At 42.4% G+C, this 27,002-nt stretch overlaps 1 protein-coding gene across 7 annotated transcripts in view; it reads right to left on the bottom strand.

The window, feature by feature from the left end:
* LOC131693786 (intermembrane lipid transfer protein Vps13) overlaps positions 1 to 27,002 on the bottom strand; it is a 49,869-nt gene that overhangs the window by 14,280 nt on the left and 8,587 nt on the right. For 4 of the 7 annotated variants that reach the window (XM_058981918.1, XM_058981916.1, XM_058981922.1 and 1 more), the window contains exons 3-17: positions 17,983 to 19,221; positions 17,153 to 17,435; positions 16,841 to 17,092; positions 15,878 to 16,647; positions 15,459 to 15,820; positions 15,278 to 15,397; positions 15,008 to 15,209; positions 7,340 to 7,452; positions 7,164 to 7,274; positions 6,438 to 7,106; positions 6,255 to 6,378; positions 5,798 to 5,842; positions 5,375 to 5,557; positions 4,879 to 5,319; positions 4 to 1,688 (exon numbers count right to left, since the gene is read on the bottom strand). In XM_058981918.1, coding sequence (XP_058837901.1) covers positions 4 to 1,688; positions 4,879 to 5,319; positions 5,375 to 5,557; positions 5,798 to 5,842; positions 6,255 to 6,378; positions 6,438 to 7,106; positions 7,164 to 7,274; positions 7,340 to 7,452; positions 15,008 to 15,209; positions 15,278 to 15,397; positions 15,459 to 15,820; positions 15,878 to 16,647; positions 16,841 to 17,092; positions 17,153 to 17,435; positions 17,983 to 19,221 — 6,599 coding nt within the window. The remainder of the gene's footprint in view (positions 1 to 3; positions 1,689 to 4,878; positions 5,320 to 5,374; positions 5,558 to 5,797; positions 5,843 to 6,254; positions 6,379 to 6,437; positions 7,107 to 7,163; positions 7,275 to 7,339; positions 7,453 to 15,007; positions 15,210 to 15,277; positions 15,398 to 15,458; positions 15,821 to 15,877; positions 16,648 to 16,840; positions 17,093 to 17,152; positions 17,436 to 17,982; positions 19,222 to 27,002) is intronic. The other 3 variants (XM_058981920.1, XM_058981921.1, XM_058981923.1) reach the window with 3 other exon arrangements.

Raw genomic sequence — 27,002 nt, 5'->3', positions numbered from 1 at the left:
TACATTTATATAGAAAGGTTCAAACGTTTTAATTGGGTCGCACTGCAACGACTTAATCAGTTCCAAATTGTTGGGTTGCTCCTTCCAACTGATTCCCTGAGCAGAAAAGTGATATCCCTTCATCGAAAAATAAAATTCTTTCGAATCATTGTACACAAAGTACAATGGGACATTGAGAAATGCTCCCGGGCGAATTTCTCCGACTAGGTACTTTTCGTGGTTAATAAACTGAGAAACATACACTGGAGCAGTGAAATGGTTGTATACTTGAACGATTCCTCGTAGTACTACCACTGTCGAGCCATGTTCTATTTTCACCTCCGAAATGATGGCCCACGGTTCTTGATCCGTCTTCCGATACAGAGGGAAATAACGCTTATCCGACTTGTACACTGGCAGGTTCAACTCCTTATCCGTGTCCCCAACAATCACTTTAAGGAACTTTTTCTTAGCACTATTTTCATTGCCCTGCATCACAGTCAACATAGACAGATCAGTGTCTTTGTCACGTGGCTCCAGATTTAACCTGCCATTCGCCATTAGGATACAACTGGTGATTTCCTCAGTTCCAGTTTGCTCGATTGCGATTAATTCGTCTTCCCGACCCGCTTGCAGGTGAGAAGGATGAATTACAAAATCACTTCCGATCAAATTTATTTTGATATCCTGTCCTGTGTCATTTTGTACTGTGTATGGAGCTTGAATTTCTGCATTAACAATTCCTTCGCGTTTGATTGCTTCGGAGAACGCTTTACCCAAATTTTGAATTACATCCAAGCAGGTTTTAGAGACTGTCATCTCCAAGCTATCTCTAGAGCCGACAAGTATCTTCGTCGTTGGATCTCGGGAACGGTCCTCATGACGGTCAACTTCCAGTTCAAATGTAAGCTCCCATGGAATGTTTTCGATGGCTCCGTTCGGTTGCTCTATTTCATTAGGCTCTATCACATATTCCCACAGTGCTAATGCCTGATTGTAATACGACATACTCAAGCGTAACGAGCTGCTAATCTTCATATCCGAGCTCCAGTTGGAAACCTCCGCTTGCATGTTCGTCTCTATAAATAACATAGGGATGGTGTTGATCCCTAGGCCAGTTTCTATGATCAGGGAAATAGAGGGAACTTCCACCATGCATTTTTCTTCTTTGATATCAATGGTCCGTAGAGACTCCAAGCTCAGTGCGTCCTCTGCCATTTCAGGTCTGATGAACCAGAAATCGTCCGGATCATAACTTTTGATATCCCACAAATCGTTGTACTCCAAAGCTCGCTGAGTCTCGTCTAGCTTGATCTGGTCGTTTGTTGTCAACGTTACTAGCGCATTATTCATCAGCTCAATAACCGCTGGGGACACACTGATTTTGATGTTGGTCGAGTTCAAGCTAAGGTGCAAACCCTTGCCCTCCGGTGTAGACCCGTTCAAGCTCACCGAACAAGGATGAATAACGAAGTGTTTCGTATCGTTACGTCTTTCCGGATTGAATTCTGCGTAGTAGAGGCAGAGATCCTTCAGCTCACCTTTGATTATTTGTCTTTCTCCCACCAGACGTACGTTGAGGGAGATCTCGTTGTTCAGAATCAATGCATAACAGTTGATATCGTCCATTTTCTCCACCAGAATGATGTCCGGTTGTTCGATTTTTATAATCACCGTCATCTGGCCCGATTCGGTTTTGTCCACCGGTGCTGCAATTGGAAGAAGTGAGTTAAATTTGTTTTGGTGGCCTCCTGTCCGAACAGGAGTGCATTTGAGTAGTAAAGCTATAATCGACTAGCTTCGCATGCGGGAGCACGTCGTTTGGCATAAGTTCATTTGGCGTGCCAACAGGTGATACATTCGGTTAACATAATGTTCATTTGGCATAATGGTCATTTGGCATAGTGGTCCTTTGGCATAATAATAAACACGTGTGTATATTTCCATTCGGCATCGAATTTGTGTGAAATAATAACAGGGTTCCATAACATTCACTCGGAAGTCATTTACTCGAATGACGTTCAGCCGAAAAGCATTTACCCGAATGTCGTCAACCAGAAGGGACCATTTACATGAATGCCATAACCCGAATAGACCACTTGTCCGAATGTCATTAACCCGAATAGCGCATTCACTCAAATATAACATAAAATCAAATGCAATGGAAGGTAACCCTATGCTTATAATACAGTGGCGTAGTAAGAATTTTTTTTTTGTGGGGTGGTGTGCCGTCACGGTTTACTCAGTCTAGTCCCCGGCGGTGAATCTAGCTTAAGCCGACGGAGAGCTCCCTGACGAAATAAGTTCTCCTGATCCGATTCTTGTAGGTTTTCGCTACATTTCTCTCGAGCCAACCGGTAGGGTGTCGTGGTCAGTGATTCCGGGTGGCTCGTGGCGTCCGGCACCTCGGCAACCCAAACCCCCGGGTTTATTGCGGTCTACTCGATAGTCCCCGGCGGTGAATCTAGCCTACTACGGCGGAACGTTTTCTCACCGGTGATTGCTCTCCAGAAGCTCGCTTTTCATCACGCCGCACACAAGGCAGGAATCACGTGCCCTCTGACATCCGCTGAACCGCTTTGTAGTTGCTGACCAACAACATCTCCGTCTTGTGGTAAGGCAGACGATGTGTCAAGACCCCATCGCACATCCCGTTCTAAAAAAATTGGACCGAAAATGGAGCCCCGAGAAACACCCACTGTGATTCGCATTGACTTCTGCCTTTCGTCCATCTCGTACAGTCACACTCTAATATGGAAGTAGCTCTTTAGGATCTAGCATGGTTATTCTGTACAGCACTGCGGCGATGGCTTTCCAACTGGCGCTGTTGAACAGGTTCTTCACATCTATCGTAACTACAGTGTAGTATCGATCTCCTTTTCGTTTCTGTTTAGATGCCTTCTCAGTACTCTTGAGCACTATCCGAATTGCCTACACTGTCGATACTACTTTGCGGAATCCGAACTGCATCTTGGACAGCCCACAGCCGCCTCCGCGCATTTCGTCGGCCTGTCGAGGATAATTCTTTCCACGAATTTTCCGAATATGTCCAGCAAAGATATAGGCCTATGCGAGGCTGGATCGCTCGGTGACTTCCCTGGCTTTGGCAGCAACACCAGCTTCTGCGCCCTAAACATTTCGGGAAAATTGCCATCATCTAAACACTTTTGCAGCACCACCCTGAACATGTTCGGATATTCCAGGATTGTAGTTTTCAGCGCCTCGTTGGTTCAGACCGGAGCTTTCTTTGATTTTAGTCGTATCGACGCTTCTTTGAGCTCGTCGTTAGTCACTTGCCACTTGTCTGTGTTTGCTTCTTCGTCTTCACCGTACAGAGTCGTTGAAAAGGTAGTTGGATCGTGCTGGCGTCGACGAGTCCTCATCTTCGCCATCACGACTCGGTACGCGTCCCCCAGGGATTGGTGTCTACTTCTCAACACAGCTCCTTATGGCAAACTGGCTTGCAAAGCATGATTTCTCGTTTGAAACGACCCTAGCTTCTCGAAACGTCGCCTGGCGCTCCCCTCTCACTCTCCGATCTTGCTCTTTGTGCACGAAGTCTGGCTCTAAGACAAGCAGCGTGTAGCGTACTGAGCGACCCAATTAACCAGTAAACTTGACGCCACCTACTGCGTGGCTCACGTTTTCACGGCATCTTAACATCAGAAGCCGTCGCAATCCTTCTTGTTAAATCAACCGCATGAACGTTCTCGATCCCGCTATTCGGCAGGGCTCGCCGTCAATGCAGTACTGCAGAATGTGGCAAAATTTCTCTCGGTACCAATGTCCGTTTCGTAAACCAATTAGGTCCCAGTTTTGTCACGATAACAGGATCCATTTTGCCCCCGCTTCGCCGAGAACTCCCCGTCTAGTCCTCGGCACTAGACCTAGCCTCCACAACTAACCGACTGGTAGGTGCCGATATCTGTTGCCAATTTTCACTACAAGGAAATATTCTCAGAAGATAACTTTTGCAAATGATACTTAGAGAATTCCATTTAAAATATTAGGCAGGTTTTTTTTAACATGTTCAATTTTGTCAAATTTCTTTAAAATAAAAAAAATATCCCGCTACTACGCCACTGTTATACTACCATTTACAATTGTTATAATTCCAATAAACGAATTTCGCAATGTTCCGTCACAGAGTCTGGGATCACATCATCATCATTGTGGTCTGCTGTGATTTCCCGGTTGCTAGAGCAAAAGACCACACCACCGGTTCCATCGTCTTTGGAACAGTACTAGTTCGCGGCATTGACATCAATAGCAGTTTGCCAGAAACATAAGGGCTGATACCTTCTTTCGAACATGAGCAGTTCTTTGAATTTGTATACCAAATAGCCCTCGCTAGTAAACTGGCGATCCACTCGTTTGCCTGATTTACTCAAACTGAGGGGTTGACTCCTTCTTTCAAACATTAGCAGTTCTCTGAAACTGCATGCCAAATAAATTCGCCAGCCACGCCAGACAACTGTTGATCTGCTCGTTTGCCTGGTTTACTTAAATATAATAGACGATTTTTCTATTAAACATGCGCAGTTTTTTGAATCTATAAACAAAATAGCCCTTGGCTTTGTCGCATAACAGAGACCAGACGATCGCCGACCCGCCAAACCTGTGATGTCAGACATCATCACCAAACTTATAGCTATGTGGCGTAGCCACATCTGTCGTCAATGTCTAATAGAACAGAGAATTCAATGTATACTTCAAATTATGCCAAATGACCATTGCGCCAAACGACCATTATGCCAAATTATCCTAAACAAACTTATACCAAACGACGCGCTCCCTCGCATGTGCTGAAGCCGTCTCGATTTCTACTTTGAATATGCAGCTTAAAGTACAATAAATTTTAATAATGCTAATACACTTGAAAATACACAACAAACTAACCTGCAGATGTGCTCGTCTTCCTCTCCCGTCTGGCTTGCTCCTCGGCCGCCTGAATCGCTTTTTGCTCCACCAGCTCCTCCGGCTGAAGAAACTGCTGTAACTTCAGTAGGAAATCCACCGAGAATATAAGATTGAAGCTGGACACCTTCACATCGGCAAACATATCGTTTTCTTTCATATTAAACGTTATATCGATCATCGAATGCAGCGGAGCCATCAGGGTCGCCGTTTCTTCGTCGTCACTTCGGCTAGCAATACTGATTCTCATATCACTGGAGCGACGTTCCATCAGACGCGTCAACATGTTCTGTCGATTGGGTCGGATATCATCTAGTCGGATGTCGCACAAAATGACGGCCGTATTGAGGGACCCATCGGTTAGTTTTTTACCCTGCAGTGAGAGATAAAATATCTCAAAGGCTGCCAAACCTACTCCGGGGGCTGAAAAGTAGACAAGTGTTACTGAAGTCGTAATGCTAACGAACCGATTGCTTACCTGTATACAGCTTGATGTTAATACTGTCAATCTGAAAACTGAACTTCAAGAAGGTATCGATCTTTTGCTTAGAAGCTTGTTTCTCTTTGGCGGAAGCTTCCTGTTGGGTCTTCAAAGCAACAACGTCCAATCCGAATGGTTTCGCTGTAGCTTTCTTTGCTACAGTAGACCAATTAGTTTTTCCTATGCGAAAAAGACGACGTTAGCACCGAGTAGATTCAAGTACTAATTTTGTGCAATAGTTTAAAATTTACAAAATTATGTGAACAAATCCGTCCTTCGCAAAGGGAAGATCTGCCCACAAGCAACTTTAACAATAGTCAACGCCAATTGGTTAAACTTCCGCACAGCAGGAAAGTTTTCCTAGACATTCAATGTATAGTGCGTGTTCATATTAAAACATCCAATAACAGGTTAGCTTACCATCGAGGGCATAATTGTCAGCATTTGAAGTTGTATAATTGATTACTGTTGGCAGTTGGTGTTTTTTTTTTCGATACCATGGATGAGTAGATACAGATAGGTTGTATGACACAGATCACAAAAGCAGCACAAGCATGTATGCGAAATATACAACAGAGATAATGGGTGCACACAAAGCAGCGCAGCATACGAAAAGATAAAGCAAACAGTAGAAAGAATAATTTCAGGATGAGTATAGATTAATAATGTAATGCCGAGCAACGACATGTTTGATGTGAACAGTGATAAAACGATAGATGACAAATTACAAAAGCTACAGCCAAGAAATTAAAAATTAATAATTATCTGAAATGATGATGCAGTTGCTAGGAATTCAAGGTGCTCGACATTTCATTACTCGATTATTTTAACTTTTCTAAACACAATATTGAAAATTGTACGAAAAAACAACACTTACTTTGAGGACTGGAAGGCGATTTTTCTGTTTTAACTGGCGGCCTTTTAAACTCATCCTGACCTTCTGTCATATTTTTCGACAAAATCTGCATTATTACGCTATAGTCAGTCGCAATAAAATTGAGCTGAAATAAAATAACACTTACAATAAAATAAAACAATGATATCCATTCAACTCGTTCACCTCAACAGCTTTCAACCGTCCCGAAATGTCCATATCCGGTTGATCTCGGTACCAACTGGACGATAGATTTCTCCTCATAATGAGCGTAAAACTGGTTGGACTTAGTACCGCACTCTGATCCGGCACAATTCCATATATCATATCATCTGTTCCGAATCGTGACAGATGTGACGTGTTGCTGTTGTCCTCCGATGGGCAAACCTCCACCTTCGAGAGCTTCATATCTTTCAGTTCGATTTTCATATCATCTATAACGGCTGGTCCGTGAGCGTTCTCCGTGGCAATGTCTCGAAAATTGTTGGTAATACTCAAATAGCCGAAATCCATTGCAACTGCATTCATGCTTTTTGAATCCACCGGAATCACGATTATGGGAGCCTTCACTTTAATATCCAGCTTCATTCGTGTCGCTTTACTATAAGCTTCTACTGCATTGTTTTTGACTGCCTCCGCAGCAGCAGCACTGGCATCTTTAATCCGTTGCTGGGCCGCCTGGAAGTTGTCCAGGAATGCGAGTACCGAAGTGACGAACCAATTGAGGAATACAATTCTAGCGCAACCCATTTTGACTTCAATGCGCATATCATCTGAATTGTAGTCCGAAGTAGCTTCCAGGTTGAACAGCACTACTTGAACTTGTAACGCGTTGTCTCCAATGATCGATAGAATCTGTGAATCAAGCGATGATTAATTTAGCTGTAGTGTTACTTCACAAGCAAATCCTACTTTTGTGTGAATCGTTGCCGGATTGGTGTCGGTAAGGATGATATCCTGAAGTCGAATTACGACCTCTGTGTAGGAAGATTTGATGGTGGCACTGCATGTCAAGTTTTGAACCTGTTGTGTTAAAAAAAGAAATAATGACAATAAAATATCCATTGCTAGTAGATAAAATAACATACCTCAAGAACGGCGATCGATCTCTTATCGTTCTGCAATTCCACCGTAACATCTTCCAGCTTGGCTACGACTTTGATTTTTATGCTGTCTACAATTGATGTGCGTTTACGGTTAGCTGCTCATATTCAAGTGTCATGATTTAAAGGTATTGTTGTGTAAACGGGGATGAGTTTTGAGCATTTTTAATCAAAATCAACAGAACGGGCAGCAGTTACGTAAAAATATTTCACAGGCAGGCAACAATCAAACACCGGTTTCGTTTTCCGCATAAGAATTAATATCAATGTTGTCGTCAGTATCGAGTTCAGATCGCCATGCGAAAACCAAACCGTAAAAAATGAAAGAAAAAACACGAAATAACGTTAGTTACTACATCTACTACTAAAATATTGAGTATGTACTATAAAAAATTTACAAAAATTTAAAATCATAAGCTTAAGCGATTCTAACGTTTATTAGAGGTCTGCTCAACCGATAAGTACTTTTATTGGTCCGTATTGGGTCCCACAGATCTCCAAATTATAACGATCTTTGTAAAGTTTTGTAAACAATATTGATTAATTTTCATATTAGTCATTGGTTAGCAAAACTAAAGCAACTTTGCTTTGGTCTTTTAGCTCAGAGGGGTATCAATCGACAATCAATGAATGCATGGGAAAACTGCTACAATACAGTAAAAGCAGTATTGTGTTTTGAACGAATTGACCTGCTCCGGTTTGCACACGGGATGTTTCTTTAGAACAGAAAAAACTTTCAAAAAAGCCCTAAGAATGCAGGAAAAATGTACAAAATCTCCTTTGTGCCATTCAGCGTTGCGGTGCTGCACCACGAAGCATTCAGCTTCACTTACTCGTTGAGCTCCAGACTTGTTTCGAACTACTCGGTCTAGTCCCCGACGATGGATCTAGCCTACTTTCTCTAATTTCCCGCCGAAAGAAATCCCGAAACCGAGCCAACCAACCAAGTGTCGAGGTCAGTTCGGCGATTCTGGTGGAACAAGGGTGTCCGGTTCGCTGGTGCCCTGTTGACTCGCGGTCTACTCAGGCTAGTCCCGGCGGTGAATCTAGATTACGACAACGGAGAGTTCCTCTAGCGAAGAAATTTCTCCCGATGCCGATTCTTCTTTGGTTTTAGCACCATAACTTCTTGAGTCTTTGGCTCCCTGACCGGTGACATTTAGCCCACCCCCCCCCTCTCCCCCCTTAGACCCTTTGGTTTCCTTCCAGTTCCATTTCGCCCCGCTTCCCCCATGAGCCAATCAGCTCTCGACTTTTGGAGCGTAGCTTTCGGTTCACTGGCGCCCCAACGACCCACTGCTAGCTATGTGACGCGGTCTACTCGGCCTAACCCCGCCAGTGAATCTAGTTTACACGGGAGCTACCCAGTGTCGAGGTCGGTCCGGCGATTCCGGTGGAGCCTGACGGCCGGTTTAATGGAACCCCGACCACCCGAACAAGGTGCTGCGTCGCTTACTATTCAAATGGTCCCCGATAGTGAACCCACTCTACACCGTCGGAGAGTTTTCCGGCGGTGGAATTTCTCTCGAAATCCGATTTGTGGTTTCACGGCGACGTTCTAGCCAATGGCGCTACTTTGTTAGTCCCTTCGCCACTTCATCTGCAGCTCGAAGAGTATACTCGTAACCACTCTGTTGACAGCTTCCCAAATATGCTCGTCGTGGCACATCTTTTCGACGATATTGTCAGGCATATAGACCGATACGATGTTGGATCTCCTGGTGGTTTCCCTTATTTTGGCAGCAACACCAGCTTCTGAACCTTCCATCTATCCGGGAAGTAGCCATCATCCAGGCATTTCTGTAGGACTATCCTGAACATGTCCGGAAACGCCAGGATCGCAGTCTTCAGTGCCACGTTGAGGATATCATTCGGTCCGGGAGCTTTCTTCGCTTTCAGCCCTTTTACCACTATAGCCTTTCGTTCTACCAGCACGCCGGACGCCGGTAGTTCCTTGGCGTCATTTTCCTCGGCATTGTTACATCACATGCAATCGCTACTGTTTCCGACAGCTCATCGGCACTCGGAATTGGAATGACGCTGTCAGCACGAAGTGCTTCCACACAAAGGCCCTTGTCGTAGTACTTTATTTTCCACTTCCGCTCGCCAGTCCTCACTATCGGCGTTACCGTGCAATTTCGCCGACTAATGGTGCAGTGGATCGCTTGGTGGTCACTATGTGTCTACTGCTCACTAACTCGCCAATTCATGTTATCCATCAGCGTGGCGCTGTAGAATGGTACGTCGATGATGGATTCCCGGCCGTCTTTACGGAATGTACCAGCGGAACCTTCGTTGCATAGTTTTACGGCCAGCTTCGTCAGTGCTTCTAATAGGCTGTAACCACTTGCGTTAGTCAGCCAGCTACCCCACTTCACGACCTAAGCGTTAAAATCTCCTCCTATAACAACTAGCGTTCGCCCGACTAACGGGTCGGTTAGTGCGTCCAGCATCCGGTTGTACTGCTCTGATGTCCACCGTGGAGGAGCGTAACAACTACATACAAACACGCCGTTGATCCTAGCGATCACAAAGCCTCCGTGTGTGTTATCCACCACCTCTTGGACACGATACGGCATAATTGCAACGTCGCACTTCGTTTCTATTGTTGAATTCCACAACAGTTGTTGTGCAATGTCGTAATGATTGAGATTAAGCTGGATTATCTCCATCATTGTTTGCCTGCCTTCGCCTTTTTAAACGCAGGACATTTGAAGCCGCCCGTCGTGTGGTAATTTTCGTCCTCCGGTTTGCACATCATGCATCTAGGTTGCTTCATGCAGTCTCTAGCAACGTGCCCCTTTCCTCCACATTTTCTACACAGTGCAGACCTGTCCGGGCACTTGCAGTTCCTTGTCTGATGTCCGAGGTCCAAGCACTTGAAGCATCGCTCCATCTGTTTGGTAACTCGCGACTCTTAACGAGCACACCGACCATCCGACTTTTATCTTGCCCATCTCCGCCAGTTTGTTGGCAACGACCACTGGTAGTCGAATTGCCGCCGTTTGAGTACCTCTATACGATTTCCAAATCCGAATAGTCACCGGTACGTCCAGTTTGCACTGCTCAATCAGTGCACCCTTCAGTTCTTCAACGGTCGTTATCTCATCTAGACCCTTGCATTTGACTACGGCTTCCTGCGACAGCAACCTCACGTTCGCTTTACTGCCCAAGGATTTAGCACCGAGCTCGCGTTAGGTCGAACTCTTGACGGAAGGATCGTTCTTCAGCTGGAAGATCATCTCGCCTTTCTGAGTGCGTCCCGTTTTAACGACGTTCTCTCTCAGCTTCTTCAATTCTGGGTTCTCTCTTACTACCTTGAGAAGAGCAGCGTAAGACGTCGTATCTTTCGCTTCGATGATCAATCCATCGACGTTGTACCTTTCCCGAGAAGGCTTCCGTTGCTCTTTCTTCTCTTGTTCCTTCTTCAATTCTTCTTTTTGTTTCCATTCCCTCAGCTTCGTCGGCAGGCATTCAACGATGCGCCAACCACGGGCTTTCGCAATGTTCCTCTCGCTGGAGCCCTCCAGTTCGCTCCCCTGGCGTGTCCCTCTCTCTTTTCACAGAGAGAGTATTGTGGTGACTCTTCGGTGTCACCTCAGTTTCTGCCGTCGCGTTTTCTGCGGCTTCCATCAGAGCAGGATCAGCTCTCATCAAGAGCGCTTTCTGTTCGCGTTTTGCTGCTGTTACGGGTTATGGCCGATTTGATACTCGTCACTAGCTACTTAACCTTATTGTGCACATTGTACTTGCCCTTAACGAACTCATAAAGCTAGCCAACTATGTAAACATGTTCCATCCATCTCCTGCTCGAGCCATGCTGAACCCATGGACGACAAGGGTTGGAACTGGCAATAAAGGATGGCACCCCGTTCGAACGGATACTAATACAAACCAATATACAGGCAGTTGCAATACGCCATTGAAACATACCGTGGCTTCAGTATACCTGCCACCAAGAGACAAAAATGCCGCCGAGAATTTGAAGCACTCCCAAAACCAGTATTTCTCTTAAGCGACCTGAACGCTCACCATTCAGCTTGAAGCGGTCGGCTGATAAATACAAAAACCGATGCACAGAAAAGAAGCAATGCGATACCGGAGACGGTAGTAGTGAAGTGGTTGTATTAAACGATTGGTCCCATATTCGAGTTGATCCCTCTACCGAAAAAAAAAACACAGGCTCTAGACGTATCGATCTGCTCAACATCCATAGCTCCCAAAACACTACTAGACAGTGCAGACAGTGACCAATTACCTATCAAGTGTGATAGACCCGGAACCCCAGACGAACGAAGGCGCTGGCCTAGGTGGAACTACGAAAGAGCGGACTGGAATCGTTACGAAGAACTAATTTGCCCCAGCCAGAGCATGACAGCCGAAGACTTTACTAAAAGAATACTAACCGCACCCGAATCCAGTATCCTTAGAACCAGTGGTAAGCCAAGGCAGTTGTGTACTGGAGCTCAGAGGCAGAAGGTGTAGCTAAAACACGACGAAAGCGACTATGCCCCTCGTTGCATTGCCGACGGTAACCATAATAAAGGGATCACCCAGTCATTCCAAGAAGTCCGATCCACCTGCCGTTGAATCATCATGCAAGCCAAACATGAAAGTTGGAAAGACGTGGTACAGAGCATAAATTTCAAGAGCTCCTAACACAGATATAGAGTCGTATAAACCAGTTTCAGGGAAAATGCGCATTAATACGGCCACCCTAACCCTCCCAAGTGGCATCACAAATAACCCACAAGAAGTCACTGACGCATTTACTGAAGTGTATCAGAAAAAATCTTCTAACGCTAACTACAACGAAAAATTTCGCTAGAAGAAGCAGCACTGGCAGGCGAAACACCTTAAATCTAGACGACCGAACCTCTTCAAAAGCTTTAATGCAGACTTCTCCATGGCTAGCTGATGTGAGCCCTCTCCAATAGCAATGGATCATCAACAGGACCTGATAATGCTACGACTCCCTTCCTCCGCTAAAATAAGTCTGCTCGCCCTGTATAACCAGGTTTGAGATTCCGGAACTTTTCAGGCCCGATTCCAAAACCAGAAAGAGACCGCTCCAGTCCAGCCTGATACCGTCCCATCAATGGAAGAGTGGATCGTCGTCAGTACGCATCCCGCCCCGGTAGAAGCGTTGAGTTTCACCTAGCACATATGTAATGCAGAGATAGTCTCGCTTGATGTATCCAAAGATTACGACACTACCCGTCATTCTTCAAACCCTTGCCAGCTGGAAAATCTATGGCCGTATGCTTAACATCATATCCAGTTTCCTATCTAGCAGAACCTTTCACGTATCGGCGAACAGCGTGTCATCAATATGCTGTGTAGCAGAAAATGGTGTACTATTTTTAGTAGCGATGGAACCAATTTTCAAAATTAGCCCAGTTGATGTCCAAATCTTGCTTCACACGGACTATGTATTACTTGTAGCCAAGGGGTATAGTCTTGGACGAGCCCATCTAAGAAAAGCTGTTAAGGAAGTTGTTGACTGGGCTGGCAGTGTCGGGTTCCGTGTTAGGAAAATGATAATCTTAGGAGTACCGGTTTACACCAAACTGAACTATTTACAACATCTTACATAGACAAAAAAAATGCGCCAACCGAACAAACATACTCCGGATCTTGGGTTGTCAGCTTGAAACGAATAATAGACGACCAACAATCGTAAAAGTCGGCTCTGCACTAGTAATCACTAAGATTGTCTTCGGGGTAGGACATACTAGCAGTAACCACGAGGGAACGAATGCTTGCTCCAACATACAACGAAATGATACGTCAATCATCCGGGGCTTTCAGATCAAACCCAGTGCAGTCAATCATGGCAGAACCAGGCTTCCCGCCGGTTAGATTATTGTGAGTTCAGCGACTGTCGCAGCTGGTTACTCGATTAACAGAAAAAGATCCCAATGTAGCGAACTACCCAAAAGATCAGCAGAACTTTTCCACCAAACCACAAGACTACCTATACCAAGAACTTGAAATCTTCAAAGACTCACCAGCAGAGAGTGGTACAGCCCTACACCGAAAATTTACGACGAACTAAAAAGAAACGTCAAAGCTGGTACACCCTCCCAAATAGCTGTACCAATATTTCAGGGCTTCATTGGCAACCACTACCCTAGGCACAAGGCAAATGTGCACGGATGGCTCGTCCTTCGACGTAGAGAAAGAAGGGACCGGTCTCGCGACAAGCAGCACTAAAACAAGCTATACTTTGCCAGGACCCTGCAGCGTATTCTCCGTCAAGTTTTATGCGCTGAGTGCCACTGTGCCAACGATAAACGAGCATGCCGAAGTAATCATCCTTGTTGACTAGGCTAACTACCTAGATGCCCTCCGTGGAGGCCATTACAGATACCCCTGAATTCAAAAAAAAAAAAATGGCACGTCCACTAGTAGCGCGTAACATTTCGCTTATCTGGATTCCATGATACACAAGAATACTTGGTAACAAAAAAGGTGGCAGACTCACGAAAAAAGGAAGAATTGGAGATCCAATGGACATTCCGAAACCTTCTCAGGGCGTCATACGCTTCGTGAAGCAGAAAATATGGAACGTCTGAAGAGGGATTAGGACAGAGCCCTGTCGCTACTACGGCAGGTCAAGCCGAACGTAACAAGAAGCGCGGACCGAAAGTGCGCATCAGAACAGCGTACCCTAACTAGCCTTCGTATTGGATACACCATCTTTAGCCACTCGTACCTAATGGAAGCCAGCGCATTGTTATTGCGAAGTTCCAATGACCATAAAGCATGTCCAAGTGGATAGCCGAGGGTACGCCTAGGCACGACAGCAATGCAGCATCACTAGCTCTACAAGGGTCTTGCATTACAATTGGTCTATGTTAAGTCAGACCGGAATAAGTGACAATGCATAAATTTTGAGAAAAACGAGTTTAAAGTTTGAATCGAAGCCCCCTTTACGATATAATTGGAAATTATTTTCGCCACAATTCTTCCTTATTGTTGCATTTTTTCAAATCTGGCAAAAGTCGACTGTAGCTGAAGATATTCTCTATCTAGTGTTATTATTATCTTATTTTTTATGTGTTGCGACTTAGTCTGGTCTGACTTAACACCAACCAACGAAAAACGGAAACATGAATTGTTGAGAATGTTTTATTGACAAAGTCTCGCCAAAAACGGTCGCTACTAGAAATCCTAGATGTGATGTGACATTTGTTACGGAATATTTTTGGCAATATTTATAGATCAGACCATCGTATGAAAAAGTGGATTGACATGTAATTAGTACGTGATGTCACACCGCTTTCATAGTTATATATACCAACAATCCATTATACTTGATGTCATAGCCAAAAGGGTAGATAAACAATTCTGCTCAAAAATTTCTTGCCTGCTCAAAAATTTCTTGCCTGAATCTTATTAGCCACATATATTATTTTGTTCATATTACAATGTTTGTGCATAGCAGACTTTACCACCTGGGTAGTAGCAAGACACAGTCTTCTTCAGACTATTCAAAAACAGTAAAATAAAACAGTAAAACCACAAAGTAGGAAAAAACCCAAAAATTCTTTCAAAATAAAACTGACACACAAATCACTTAAAACGAACCAATTCTATCAGTACTGCAAACCAATCCATACACTACGATCGATATTTTTTTAGTCCTACCTTTGATCGGCGACGTCGTCACGACCGTATCATCCTCCATAATGGTCGGAAGTTTCTCTTTGGCCGCTTGTAGCAGCGCCGACGCCGTGCTTTCGGGTTCGTGAATCGTAGCGAAACGATCCCGTTCCGGGTACTGTTTTTTCTCCTGTTCCTTTTTGCCGCTCATAACCAACTCCATTCGCACTTGAAAATCATTGGCCAGCTAAGACGGATGAAAAACTATTAGCATAAAGCGCGTACGATCTTTGTTATTGGTAAAAAAAAGCTTACCCTTATCAGTTCGTTCAATGCTTCCTCGTGCAGCAAAAGTACCAAAGTGGAGAAATCGATACCAACTTCTTGTTCGACAGATTCATATTTTGTGACAAACTCAGGGCTATTTTTCTTGCACTGCGAAATGATTGGAAATTAGGTTTTTATAATCTAATTCAAACTTTTTACATCCACTCACATTTGTATAGTTCAATGTGAACAAATAGTCATCGTTATCGTCATACTTCGGTGTTTGGATGACATTGAGAATATTCTCATGATCGTTCTTAATACGGAATTGGTCTAAAGTTACGGCTCCTAGTTTTAACGCTACTTTTAAATCATACGTTCGTTGTACCATGGTCATCTCTAGCTGCTTAACTTTGATTGCAACAATTTTGCTAGAATTAGTGTTCAAAAAAGGTACATTGAACGCTACACTCTTTCGTTGCATCAAGTTTTGCTCCAGCGGAGACTGACAAAACTCTTCCGTTGGTGTTGCGAATACATCCGATGAACTACTTCCTGTGCCGCTGATTTTAAAAATAGTCAGCGAGCATTCTATAAACAAACATTTTTCATCAATCTAACATAAATTTCATAATTAATTAAACATACCTTTCAGAACAAACCTCACTTCTAAATCAATGAACTGAATTATCTCGCCATCAACTACATCCGAAGTGTTTAAATTCTCTGCCGGTCGTTGAATTTTGGTTAGCTTTTGTTGCGTGTCGTCCAAATACTTCAACAGGGATAAGCTGGAACTGAACACATTGCTCTCTTTGGTGATTGGTGCTGGTTGAGGTTCGTCACTCTCTGGCAGCGGTAGACTAGTCACAATCGATAAAGCTTCCAATACTCGTTGCTCTGTTACGCAAATGTTCACCGATGGAAGCTCGCCGAATATTTTACACTTGGCCAACCGTGGATCGTCATCGATTACGCAAAGATGTGCGGATATTCGGAAAGAGGTCGGTTCTAACAGGTGCATCTCTGTGACGGTACTACACTGGAGCGTTCCCTGCCAATCCTCGTCAAACGTGGCCACGATTGCCTGTACATCACGGATTTCAAGCACAAACTTGTCGTAACTTTGACGAATAATTTCGTTTAGAATCTCCTCCTGGTTCGCACCTTCCTCGTGCATTGTGTGTACGTCTTTCTGGTTCAGGGGACGCGCTTCCGTTCGAACCAACAGTTGACCCAAGCTGACAATTAGAACTGATTCACGACCACAGAAAAATCCTCCGTTAGGAACTATCAGATAACTGGGGCTGATATCGACCTTCAACTCCATTCGAGGATGTTTTGCAATGGCGTATTGCAGTCCAGTTGCTGATCGCTCCTTAATGTTGACCAGTTTCTCAGCGGCGGCGTCCGTTAGCCTAAAAATAAACTACGCTTAGCGTCTTGCTTTAGGTGTAGGCGATTTGATCATTTGTGCAAACAATTCGAACATTCAATGTAAGAATAGGTATACAAAAATAAACATAACCCTGTGTGAAAAAAACCGCCAGGGACTTAAATTCCAATAATTAGATACAAAGGAAAAGAAATATTAAGGCTGCTTAGACTCACTGCGAAATCGTGGCTGTTGTGGGAGTCCTGAAAATTTTCGCCAGTTGTATTATGGTCTCTGCATCATATATAATCTGCAAAGGACGCGAGGTCACTTCAACTCGTAAATCAAACAGTTTATCCTCGGGATTCGTTTCAACGGATACATCCAGCAAAGTGTCCGATCGTTCCAGCTGAGATTTGACTATGATTGGGAGAGCTTCATTCTGCCACAAACCGGAGATGGTAAGCTCCTGCATCGTTAAAGCAATTCTACCGAAGATCGGACCATGAGAAAAAACTTGAAATTTATAATGGACAACCCCAACTTACTTCATTGCCGCAGCGGACGGTCTCTGTTGTATACTACAAAGGACGTTATTCAACTCAAGTAGCATAATTCTCTCCAATTGCCGGGTGTTATTGGCAAATTTATCCTGAGAATCAACGTTGACTTCTGATTTGATAGAAACCTCTAACGACTTTAGCTCAAATTGCAGAACTTGAGCCACATAGTATTCCGGAAGCTCTGTAGGAGAATCCTGCTCTTGATACCCGATGGCTTTGAACAATTTTGCTTTTTCTTCTTGTGTCATCGCGGCCTCAAATTGTGTTTCTGTAATAAAACAATGTTACTTGTATCACTTAAGGTTCAAGTTACCTTTTTTAAGCATGTGTTAGAATTGAACGCTTGGTAGTGTGCGTAGGAAAATTTGTGTTCAGCTTTGCCACCGGATTATCCATTTAAACCTTTTCAAAACTCTAAAAGAAGAACATCAGTCGATTTATTAGATCATCACGATTCAATTCATGCAAAATACCTGCTGGAAAAACCATCGGCTTAGCTGGATGGTGCTTTTGAAAAAGTGGCTGTGGTTTTTTCATTGCGCAGTTGTGTTGCGTACCCCAGCTCGGTGTGGTAGTGTGATAAAAAATCACAGCCACTTTTTCAAAAGCACCATCCAGCTAAGCCGATGGTTTTTCCAGCAGGTATTTTGCATGAATTGAATCGTGATGATTTAATAAATCGACTGATATTCTTCTTTTAGAGTTTTGAAAAGGTTTAAATGGATAATCTGGTGGCAAAGCTGAACACAATTTTTCTTACGCATACTACCAACCCTTGAGGTAACTTGAGCCTTAAAACAAAAGAAGTTACTCACTTATGTCAGCCGTGCTATTAGCGTCGTCCGTTTTCTTAGCACCTCCACCCCACCAGGAACTAAACCAGCCTCCTTTCTGCTCTTCCTGTTGCTTTTTACCCTCTTTCATAACTTCCAGTTCTATTTTCTGTCTAATGACTATAATATTGTGTAGATCAAGTATCTTTTCCAATTCCTCGCACCGAGCGGTTATTTCCGGGGTTATCTTTTTGGCAGTAAGCTGCCCCTTATAGGCTTCTTCATAACGTTTCAAACACTGCCTGTGCTGAAGCATATTGTCCCAGGACCAGTTCTTGCGACGCCGCCGTACGTCCATTTCCAGTACACAAACGTAAGCAAACTTCCACCACACCTTGCTATTGCCCTTGTACGAAATTCCATGTGGTCGGTATTTCCTGAATGGCATAGCCCGCATCATTCGTCCAAATGCCTCCAACAGCTGCATACTGTTTTGGAACTGTACTCTCGTTATACCGATACCTAATGTCTCCATGCACAAGTTCAGTTTAATTTTAGGTGAACTAAACGGCGTCGCTTCCGATTCTGGATTCGGTACCATTTCCAACCGAGCACCCGAGCTGATTGGACCGAAAATATAGTGATACCCTTCCGGTTTTTGATTTTTCGAAGCAATTGTTTCCTGGAAAAGTGTCTTGTACATGGACTGATCCTGTTCTTGGAAGAGCTGCGTATTGCAATTCATATACACCGACAACATTTCCATTTGTGCCACTTTGTATATTTTGGTGACTGATTGGGACACAAGCGTTTGCATCCAATTTTCATCGGTCGTGTGAACGCTCAGATTACTCAACGTCACCCCGAAGGCGAACGGATATCCAGTGGTGGTAGTGTCCTCGTAGCGCACGTGGATATCAGATATCTTGATCTGTACATTGTTGACGATCTGGGCGGTAAGCTTCTCGGCGAAGGATTTATCAGCCACTGGTTTGTCCTTTTCTTCCTCATTCTTCTTCGCCTGCTCGATACGTGCCAATTCAGCTTTCTTAGCATCGAAGGCAGTCTTCTCCTCCTTTTCGCTATTGTAGCGGACATCTGTGTTTGGAACGGCTAACAGATACAACTTGTCAACAATGGCTTCTACGGGTGCGCTGTACAGATTTTTCCACGGGATCTTGAGTACTAGTTTACCGAGGTGACCGTAGACAGTACTGACCGGAAGATCAAGCTCCTTTAATGCGCTTTGTTTGAGCGTCAAATTATTGAGTACGACGTCGCCTACGGGAAGAGAGGTAACAAAATTATTGCACACCTTTTAAATTTATTGAATGTTTATTAGACTGGTTCAATTTTTGACTTTTAGCTCCACCAGGCTGTACTGATTCCTTTTATGGCTCTTAGTAATTGTGCAAATTTTGGTACCTATCGGTTGTGTCAACGGACCCTCCAAAAATTTCAAAGTTTATATGGAAGTTTGTATGGAAAATCGGTTAACATTGAAAATAAATTCTTAAAAAATCACGTTATAAATCAATTAATCAGAATACTATATATTTCGAAAGGTAATCTTCTACTGAACACATTTGTGGAACATAAAAAGTTTATGAAAATTCGTTGAGAAAAGTTATTAACTAAAGAAGCAGTATGAGTTCAAAACAAGTGGATTTTATTAGTAACCATAGCAACCCTGTTTGAATAGCTGTATCTGGCATACGCGAGCGGTGGGTGGCAAGTCTAGTTTACACTTGTAGGGGAAGATGGGGTAAAACGCACCCCCGGGGTAAAATGCACCCATTGATTATATCGAAAACAGCTGAAAATTTCTAGAAAAAGGTAACACCAGTCGGAAGTCCGCCATAGTAAACATTCACTGTCAAAGTTTGATAACCGTACATTAATGGCAGCTCGAGAAATAAACAAAAAAACAAAAACGTGCTCTTCTCATGTAATTATTGTAGCTCGTGAAACAAGGATTTTACGCTCTCATAAATACTGTTTTACTATTATATTAGAGCATTCCAGTTCTATTTATACCGTTGTTTATTATTCTGTCGCACTACATATGAAAAATCTACTAAATAATCCACTTTTTGCTAAATTTATATCTCTGCTCCATCGGGTGCAAAATGCCCTCTTTTCTGATTTTGCTGGTTTTTAATCGAAAACAGAAAAATCGTTCTGAAAACCCATCAATTGCATAACCTAAGGCTATTTAATGATACACTTTTGTGAAATCTCGTTAGAAAACAAAACTGCTTGTTCGCCGATCATTATGCCCCGTTGTTGCGGTGCATTCTACCCCGTTGTTGTAGTGCATTATGCACCGTTGTTGTGGTGCATTGTGCCCCCGCACAGGTGCGTTTTGCCTCGCTTATTTTTCAAAAGGTAATTTTTAATGATTTTGAAAAATTGAATTATTTTCATGTTTTTGAATATTTGGCAAAGCGTTATGATTTTGATTACAGAGGTAAATGTTGGCTACACGATATCATTAATTAAATTCTCCCAATTGATGTTCTATAGCTTAGTTATGTTCGTATTTCCTTAGGGGGTGCGTTTTACCCCATCTTCCCCTATAACGATGTAGCTATTCAAACAGGGTTGCTATGGTTACTAATAAAATCCACTTGTTTTGAAGTCATACTGCTTCCTTAGTTAATAACTTTTCTCAACGAATTTTCATTAACTTGCAATGTTCCCCGAATGTGTTCGGTAGAAGAATACATTTAGAAATATATAGCGTTCTGATTAATTGATTGATGAGGTGATTTTTTAAGAATTTATTTTCAATGTTAACCGATTTTTCATACAAACTTCCATATAAACTTTGAAATTTTTGGAGGGTCCGTAGACACAACAAATCGTTATCAAAATTTGCACAATTACTAAGGACCATAAAAAGAATCAGTAGAGCCTGGTGGAGCTAAAAGTCAAAAATTGAACCAGTCTAATGTTTATACTGTACGAGACTTGATATATTGAAAATGGGTAATCAATTAAAGGGTTATATAACGCTTGCATTTAAAAAATGAGACAAAGTTCACCGATGTTGTCACCTGGTGGTGGATTCACCAGTGAATCGTGAAATATTGGTAGGTTATATTATATGAACTGATCCACATGCGCTTGGGTTAGTGCGAGATTGAGGTTAAGGAGGTGTAATTTTGAAAAGTGAACGTAAATCAGGTGGAAAATCTCACGCACACACTCTTTTTGTATACATGTATGCCCATACACATTGTAGCTGTGTTGGTATCCTAGAGTCGAAGAACTCAATATACAGAAACAAATTGACAGATTTATCGTTTTGCTCGTGAAGTAACTACGTTTATAATTACCGCCGGTTTCACTCCGGAGCGAAGAAGTCCGTCATCGTGACGCATTTTGAGTCAGCCGAATACAGCAGAGCGCACATATACAAGATCCTGGCGCTCCTGGAGAAAGGTGAGAGCATAGAGTGGTACCGGCCGTCCTACGGTTTTGCGTGACCGAAAGGTGCACTAAGCACCGCAGCGATAAACGGGAGACAAGGTGGTGAAATCCTTCTGCGCCTTGGACCCGGAGTTCGGTGCGACCGGCCACACGATCAGAAAGCATTTGACCAACATGGACATCGTCTTGAAGAAGTGGAAGTCGTGACCGTATGAGTAGGAAGCATAAGCGGCCATCCAAAATCAGCAGCTGAAGCTGTTCGTCAAGGATATCTTCCCTGCGAAGCGCAGTGATTGTGATCGTGGATGATGAGATGTATCTGAGGCTCCACGGCCGATTCGTCCCTAGGAACGTAAAGTACATCTCCCACACGAAGTTCGAAAAGGTACACTTGTGGCTAACAATCAGTGAGAAGGGGATGTCAAAGTCGGTATTATTTTCATCGCAACTTGCGGTCAACGAGGAGCTGTAGGTTCAAGGATACCATGTCCCTGTGATTGGTGTGGTATCCAAACGCCATCTAGCAGGTTTCTAAGGGGGGAACCTAATAAGAACTGGTTGCAAGCGAACGTTCAGCACAAATCTGCCTCATTTTGGGGCTAAGCTTGCAAACATGCTAAGTTAGCGTATTCCCTCACTCTTTCCTTGTCCTATCTCGCTCCATGCCTCATCCATTTCAACTAATTTGCGAGCCCTAACCCTAGTAAAAGTTGAGGTTTTATGGCACCCTTGAAGTCCTCTTAAAACTTATAATTTGTAGTGTGTTATGAAACTAGAAATGCTACTTGGGAAGTAAAGGTATCATGGGACCCGTTCTGAGCAGTGAAAGATTTGAGAACCTATAAACCGCTAACGGAGCGTGATGGACACCTGGTACCCCATCAATATAGGGCTTCGGCTCGAGTCTAATCTTGCTCGGTCGAAGAAAACCGAGTGGAAGCTTCCCAAGTAACAATTCAAATGCTAATTGGTTTTATTTAGGTTTTATGGTAGTTTTATCAAGGCATTACATAGTGAATCTGGTTTTAACATTGCTTATGAAAAGAGCATTTAGTTTTATGTGCTTGACGGGGTTTAAGAGTGCTTCAAGAACTCTTGAAGAAATATCCATAAAACTACATTTTTCATAAGAGTAATTAGTCTTATGGGCAGTTTTAAGAGAATCTTGAGCCTCTTCTTAAGACAACGCTTTCCAACCTCCTTAAAACCAAAAGATAGCTTTATGACATTTTTGTTGAAGCATAACGTATCTTAACCCATTATATCCTAGCGTATGAAATTTCATACGCAGAACTATCCATCGTTTAACGAGTATTTACTGTAGAATTTTGGCATCTAACTGCTTTGTTATTGCACTAACGGGATCTTTACACCTCATATTTCATTGTTTTGAAACGTCCATAGTAGGGGCAAATGGCGGCTGAAAAGTAAGCAATGCATTTAGTTAGATTTTATTGTTGGAATTCGTTCTAATAATTCCATTATGTGACAAAACGTTCCCACAGGTATAAAAGAAGTGTTGTCTATCAAAAAATCCGAAGAAATATGTGAAACAACTTAAAATTTGTTGTTTTTATTTAATCGTACGAAATTTTTGCACGAGATATTTTCATTCTCAAAACCATTTTAAGCGGCGATTTTATTTTTCCCATAATCTTTGATACATTTTTTGATGGAATTGAAGATATCACTGCATTTGGCTCACTTTTTGAAACCCCTGGGTTATAATGGGTTAAGAATGCTACCATAAAACCTCCTTAAAGCTTTAAACGAAGTGAAAATACTCTTGCATTCTATAATAAACAAACAAACTGTAACGACTGACGGGCTATGTGACGTATCCCAACGGAGAAGACGTAACGTGTACCTCAATCATGTACAAACAGCAAACTCGATAATTATAAATTAATCATTTAACTTTGAAAATTTGTATGCTGCACATATAGCGAGATGTCGTTAGTTGTATTTAATATGCGTTGTTGAAATAAATCAACAACTTTTAGATGGAATTGTGATTACCATAATAATTAATCATAGACATTTTTATTTCAACATTAACATTTTCAATGTTAAATAGACTGGATTAATGGCGATCTTCCATCTAACCTTTCTGTCTTGAAAAATTCCTATTAGTTTTATTCAAGTCCAACAGCTCTTCTTCAAGTGTATCATAAATGAAAATGAATTTATCACGATCTTGAAAAACTCCTATTACTCTTGAGCAAGAATAATTAGTTTTAATAAGATCTTATGGCGGTTTCAGTTAAATCCAATGACAAGTAATGGCGTCGTGAATAATTTTGACCACTTCGAAATGGTAGCCATTAGCATAAGAATCAAAATAATTACTTTTTTTCATATACTGAATTGATTCTCACTGATTGAAATGCACTTCTGAACTAGAAAAATGTTTATGCACGCGTTTAATCCAAAATATGACAATTATGAACAATTACACATACTATTGAATTTTCGAAATGATTTAATATTTCCTATAAAAATCAATGTTTTAGAGATTGTTTGACGCGTTGAAGTTTTCGCACATGGCCATTTACATTATGGATTTTTATTTGTATCCATTTTGGTAATGGAACATCATATGATGGATATATTTTTTCTCAAGCTTATTCTTAATTTGCATCTATACACCAACCTCTCTATCTAACAAAGCAGTTTCATAGCGCACTAGAAGTGTTCTTGGAGAATATCATAAAACTATCAAGACTTATGGTAGTCTTATATTAGTTTTAAGAAGCTCTTGAACACTACTATAAGAATGTATTAATAAGATCTAAGTTTTAAGAAAACCTTGGAAAATACTCTTGAGAACCATCTTAAGAATGAGCCTTTTTCGTCTTAAGAGGGGTTTATGGTTGTCTTGAAGCAGTGTTGTATTGGTTTTATGTCCGGTTTTATGGAGCTAATTTTGAAGATATCTTCAAGTGTACCATAAAACTAAATTTGTTACTTGGCAGGGTATTACACAAACCCCCTGCTAGTGGGACCAAATATGGAAACAATGAGAAAAAACAATAACAACAACAACTGCTGCATAAACAGTAACAAAAACAACAACCACATAAACAATATACCAGAACGGCAAAGTCAAGAGCCCCAAACAGTCTCAGATAGACAACGCTGAACAAAAAAAAGTAGTACTAACTTGTTTACTGACGAATGTGATTCTGATGAGCCCCAGGAGGGAACATCTTTTGCTGTGCCTAGAAGCAATAGAAAAAGGAGGAACATTTCCTAAGCTTCGTTGCCAGACGGAGTCTCTACCAAAATAACTACTCGAGGAAGTACTGTTGCAAATCCGAAGCAAGTAGTTCCCAGTATCAGAAAAGGAGTACCCAGTACATCCTGGGGCATCAAAAACTCAAAGTGTTCCCATATCCAGCCAGAGAAAGAACTGTGGAACTGCAAAAAGTGCTATTCTTTAAAACGAATCGACCTCTCCTCGACACCAGGTGTTGACGTTGTCGGTTGTCAAATTAGAATCAAAGACTTTTTCATAGCTTCCACCTAAATTCCCCCTAGAGCCTCATTTGGTCATCAACGGTTTTGCGATATTGCGCACCGAAGCTAGTTTTAGGAGATTTTAACTTGGTACGGCATGGGGTTCGTTCATGACGGTAATCGATCTACGAGCTTTGCGACAACATTTTGAACACAAGTGAAATGACACGAATTCCCGCTCCCCAAGCGCGCCTGAGCGCTTTAGACTTGTCTCTCTGCTCGACATCGCTACAGTTAAATTGAAGGAAATCCCGATTCCCACAGCAGCAACCAAATGCCAATCGTAATTACTATTGCTAACGGTTCGGGGCAACCGATAGAATCAATGTTTCGCATGACCTCACAAGAAATATCGATTGGAAAAGCTACGAGTCGGCAATATCCGACAATGCACACAAGAGCTTTCTCAGGTGAAAGAGTACGGGTTCCTGGCTGACTTTATTCTCGACACCGCGATTTAAGCTGAAACTAAACGCGTACCAGACGCGAACTCCCGCAGACGGTCTTCCAACTCATAGTAGGACAAAGAGTGCTCAGACGTGTACGCGGAGAAGGCTGCTGCGTATAAGACCTTCAAGGACAACGAGTAACCTGCTAGCCATAGACAGTACGCGACGTTAGAAAAGCGAATGACGAGTTCGATGAAAGCCAAGAAACGTAGTTACTGGCACCGATTCGTTGAAGGACTAACGAGAGAAACATCGATGAGCACTATTGGGGATATGAACCGGTGTATACGATACAGTTCTAACAAGAGAAATTTCAATGGAATATTCAAACCGCTGGATATTCGATTTCGTCAAGAAGGTTTGGCCGGATTTAGCACCGGAACAGAAGATGTACCGCGTCGCGTCCCTTCACGATAGCGCGAACGAAATACCGTTTTCGACAGTGGAGTTCTCTCTTGCTCTCTAATCATGTAACAATAAAACCCCAGGAACAGAATCAAAAATCATCGAAGAATCTGCCAAGATACACCTGTTGTGATTGAATCGAAATTAGTTTTGTTTTGATCGCTCCGATTATTTTTTGTGCTTTAATCGTTGTGTTGTCACCAATCGTTTCGCAACCTTTCTGTTGTTGATCAGGAAGTGACGAATTAACTTTTTAAACTGTATATTCGCTGTTTTGTGTTGCGAAATATTCCCGCTACCTAGTTTGTTTTGCATTCTCCATTGGTACCAGCACTGCTATTTTTTTCGTGCCGTATAGTGGTAGCGTATGTAGCTGTGATGGAGAAGCAGCAGTGCGGAGCGTGTAATTTAACGATAGGGTGAAGTGCCTATTTTCACCATACTAAGCAAGGTGCCTCACTAATTCGTTAATTTCTCGCCCTACACAGGGTTGCCATTATGCCAGATTCATCTGGCATAGCCAGAGGTTTTGGCAGCTTCCAGACAAAAAGACAAATCTCTCATTCTGCCAGATTTTTAAGTTTTGGAAGCTACATACACATTTTGGAAATTTGGGTAAAAATGTCCCAAATTTTACAAAAATCGGTTGATGCACATTCTACGAAAACTAAAATATATGCCAAATTTCGATGACTCCGAGGTCGCTGTCAAGTGCCAGATTTTGCCAGATATTTTTAATTGAACTGCCAGATTGTCTTTGAAAAATAGTGGCAACCCTACAATACATGGAATACGTAAAAATTGACATCAACAGCTTTGCTTCGTTGTTAAGAACCAATATAATAACACAAATGCACTGAAAACAGTGAAATTCTCGTGTTTGAGCGCAACGAAAACTCGAATCGAGTGCTCCTATTGTTGCGTTACCATTTGACTCGATGCGTTGAACAAAGATGGCAGACACTGCTCTAACCAACAGCTTCAAATGGGTAGGGTGATAATAGAAACATGGCGCAAATGGGCTCATCACCCTAAATGATTTAGAACCGGTCTGTTGTGGCTTTTGCGGATCGTGTACCGACAAATGCTCCTAAATAACTAATGTACACAGACGGAGATTTGAATAATATTTTAAAGAGGAGTAAAAATACTTCATAATATAAAAAATTAATTAATAAACTATTCACACTTCATGAAAATCAATAAAAAACAAAACGGCGGATCCGACTTTCAACTGAGGAAATGAAGATCGTG

The sequence above is a fragment of the Topomyia yanbarensis genome, chromosome 3 (genome assembly GCF_030247195.1).
Source record: "Topomyia yanbarensis strain Yona2022 chromosome 3, ASM3024719v1, whole genome shotgun sequence".
In the NCBI taxonomy this organism is placed as follows: domain Eukaryota; kingdom Metazoa; phylum Arthropoda; class Insecta; order Diptera; family Culicidae; genus Topomyia; species Topomyia yanbarensis.
This window is presented reverse-complemented; position numbering and strand designations above follow the sequence as displayed.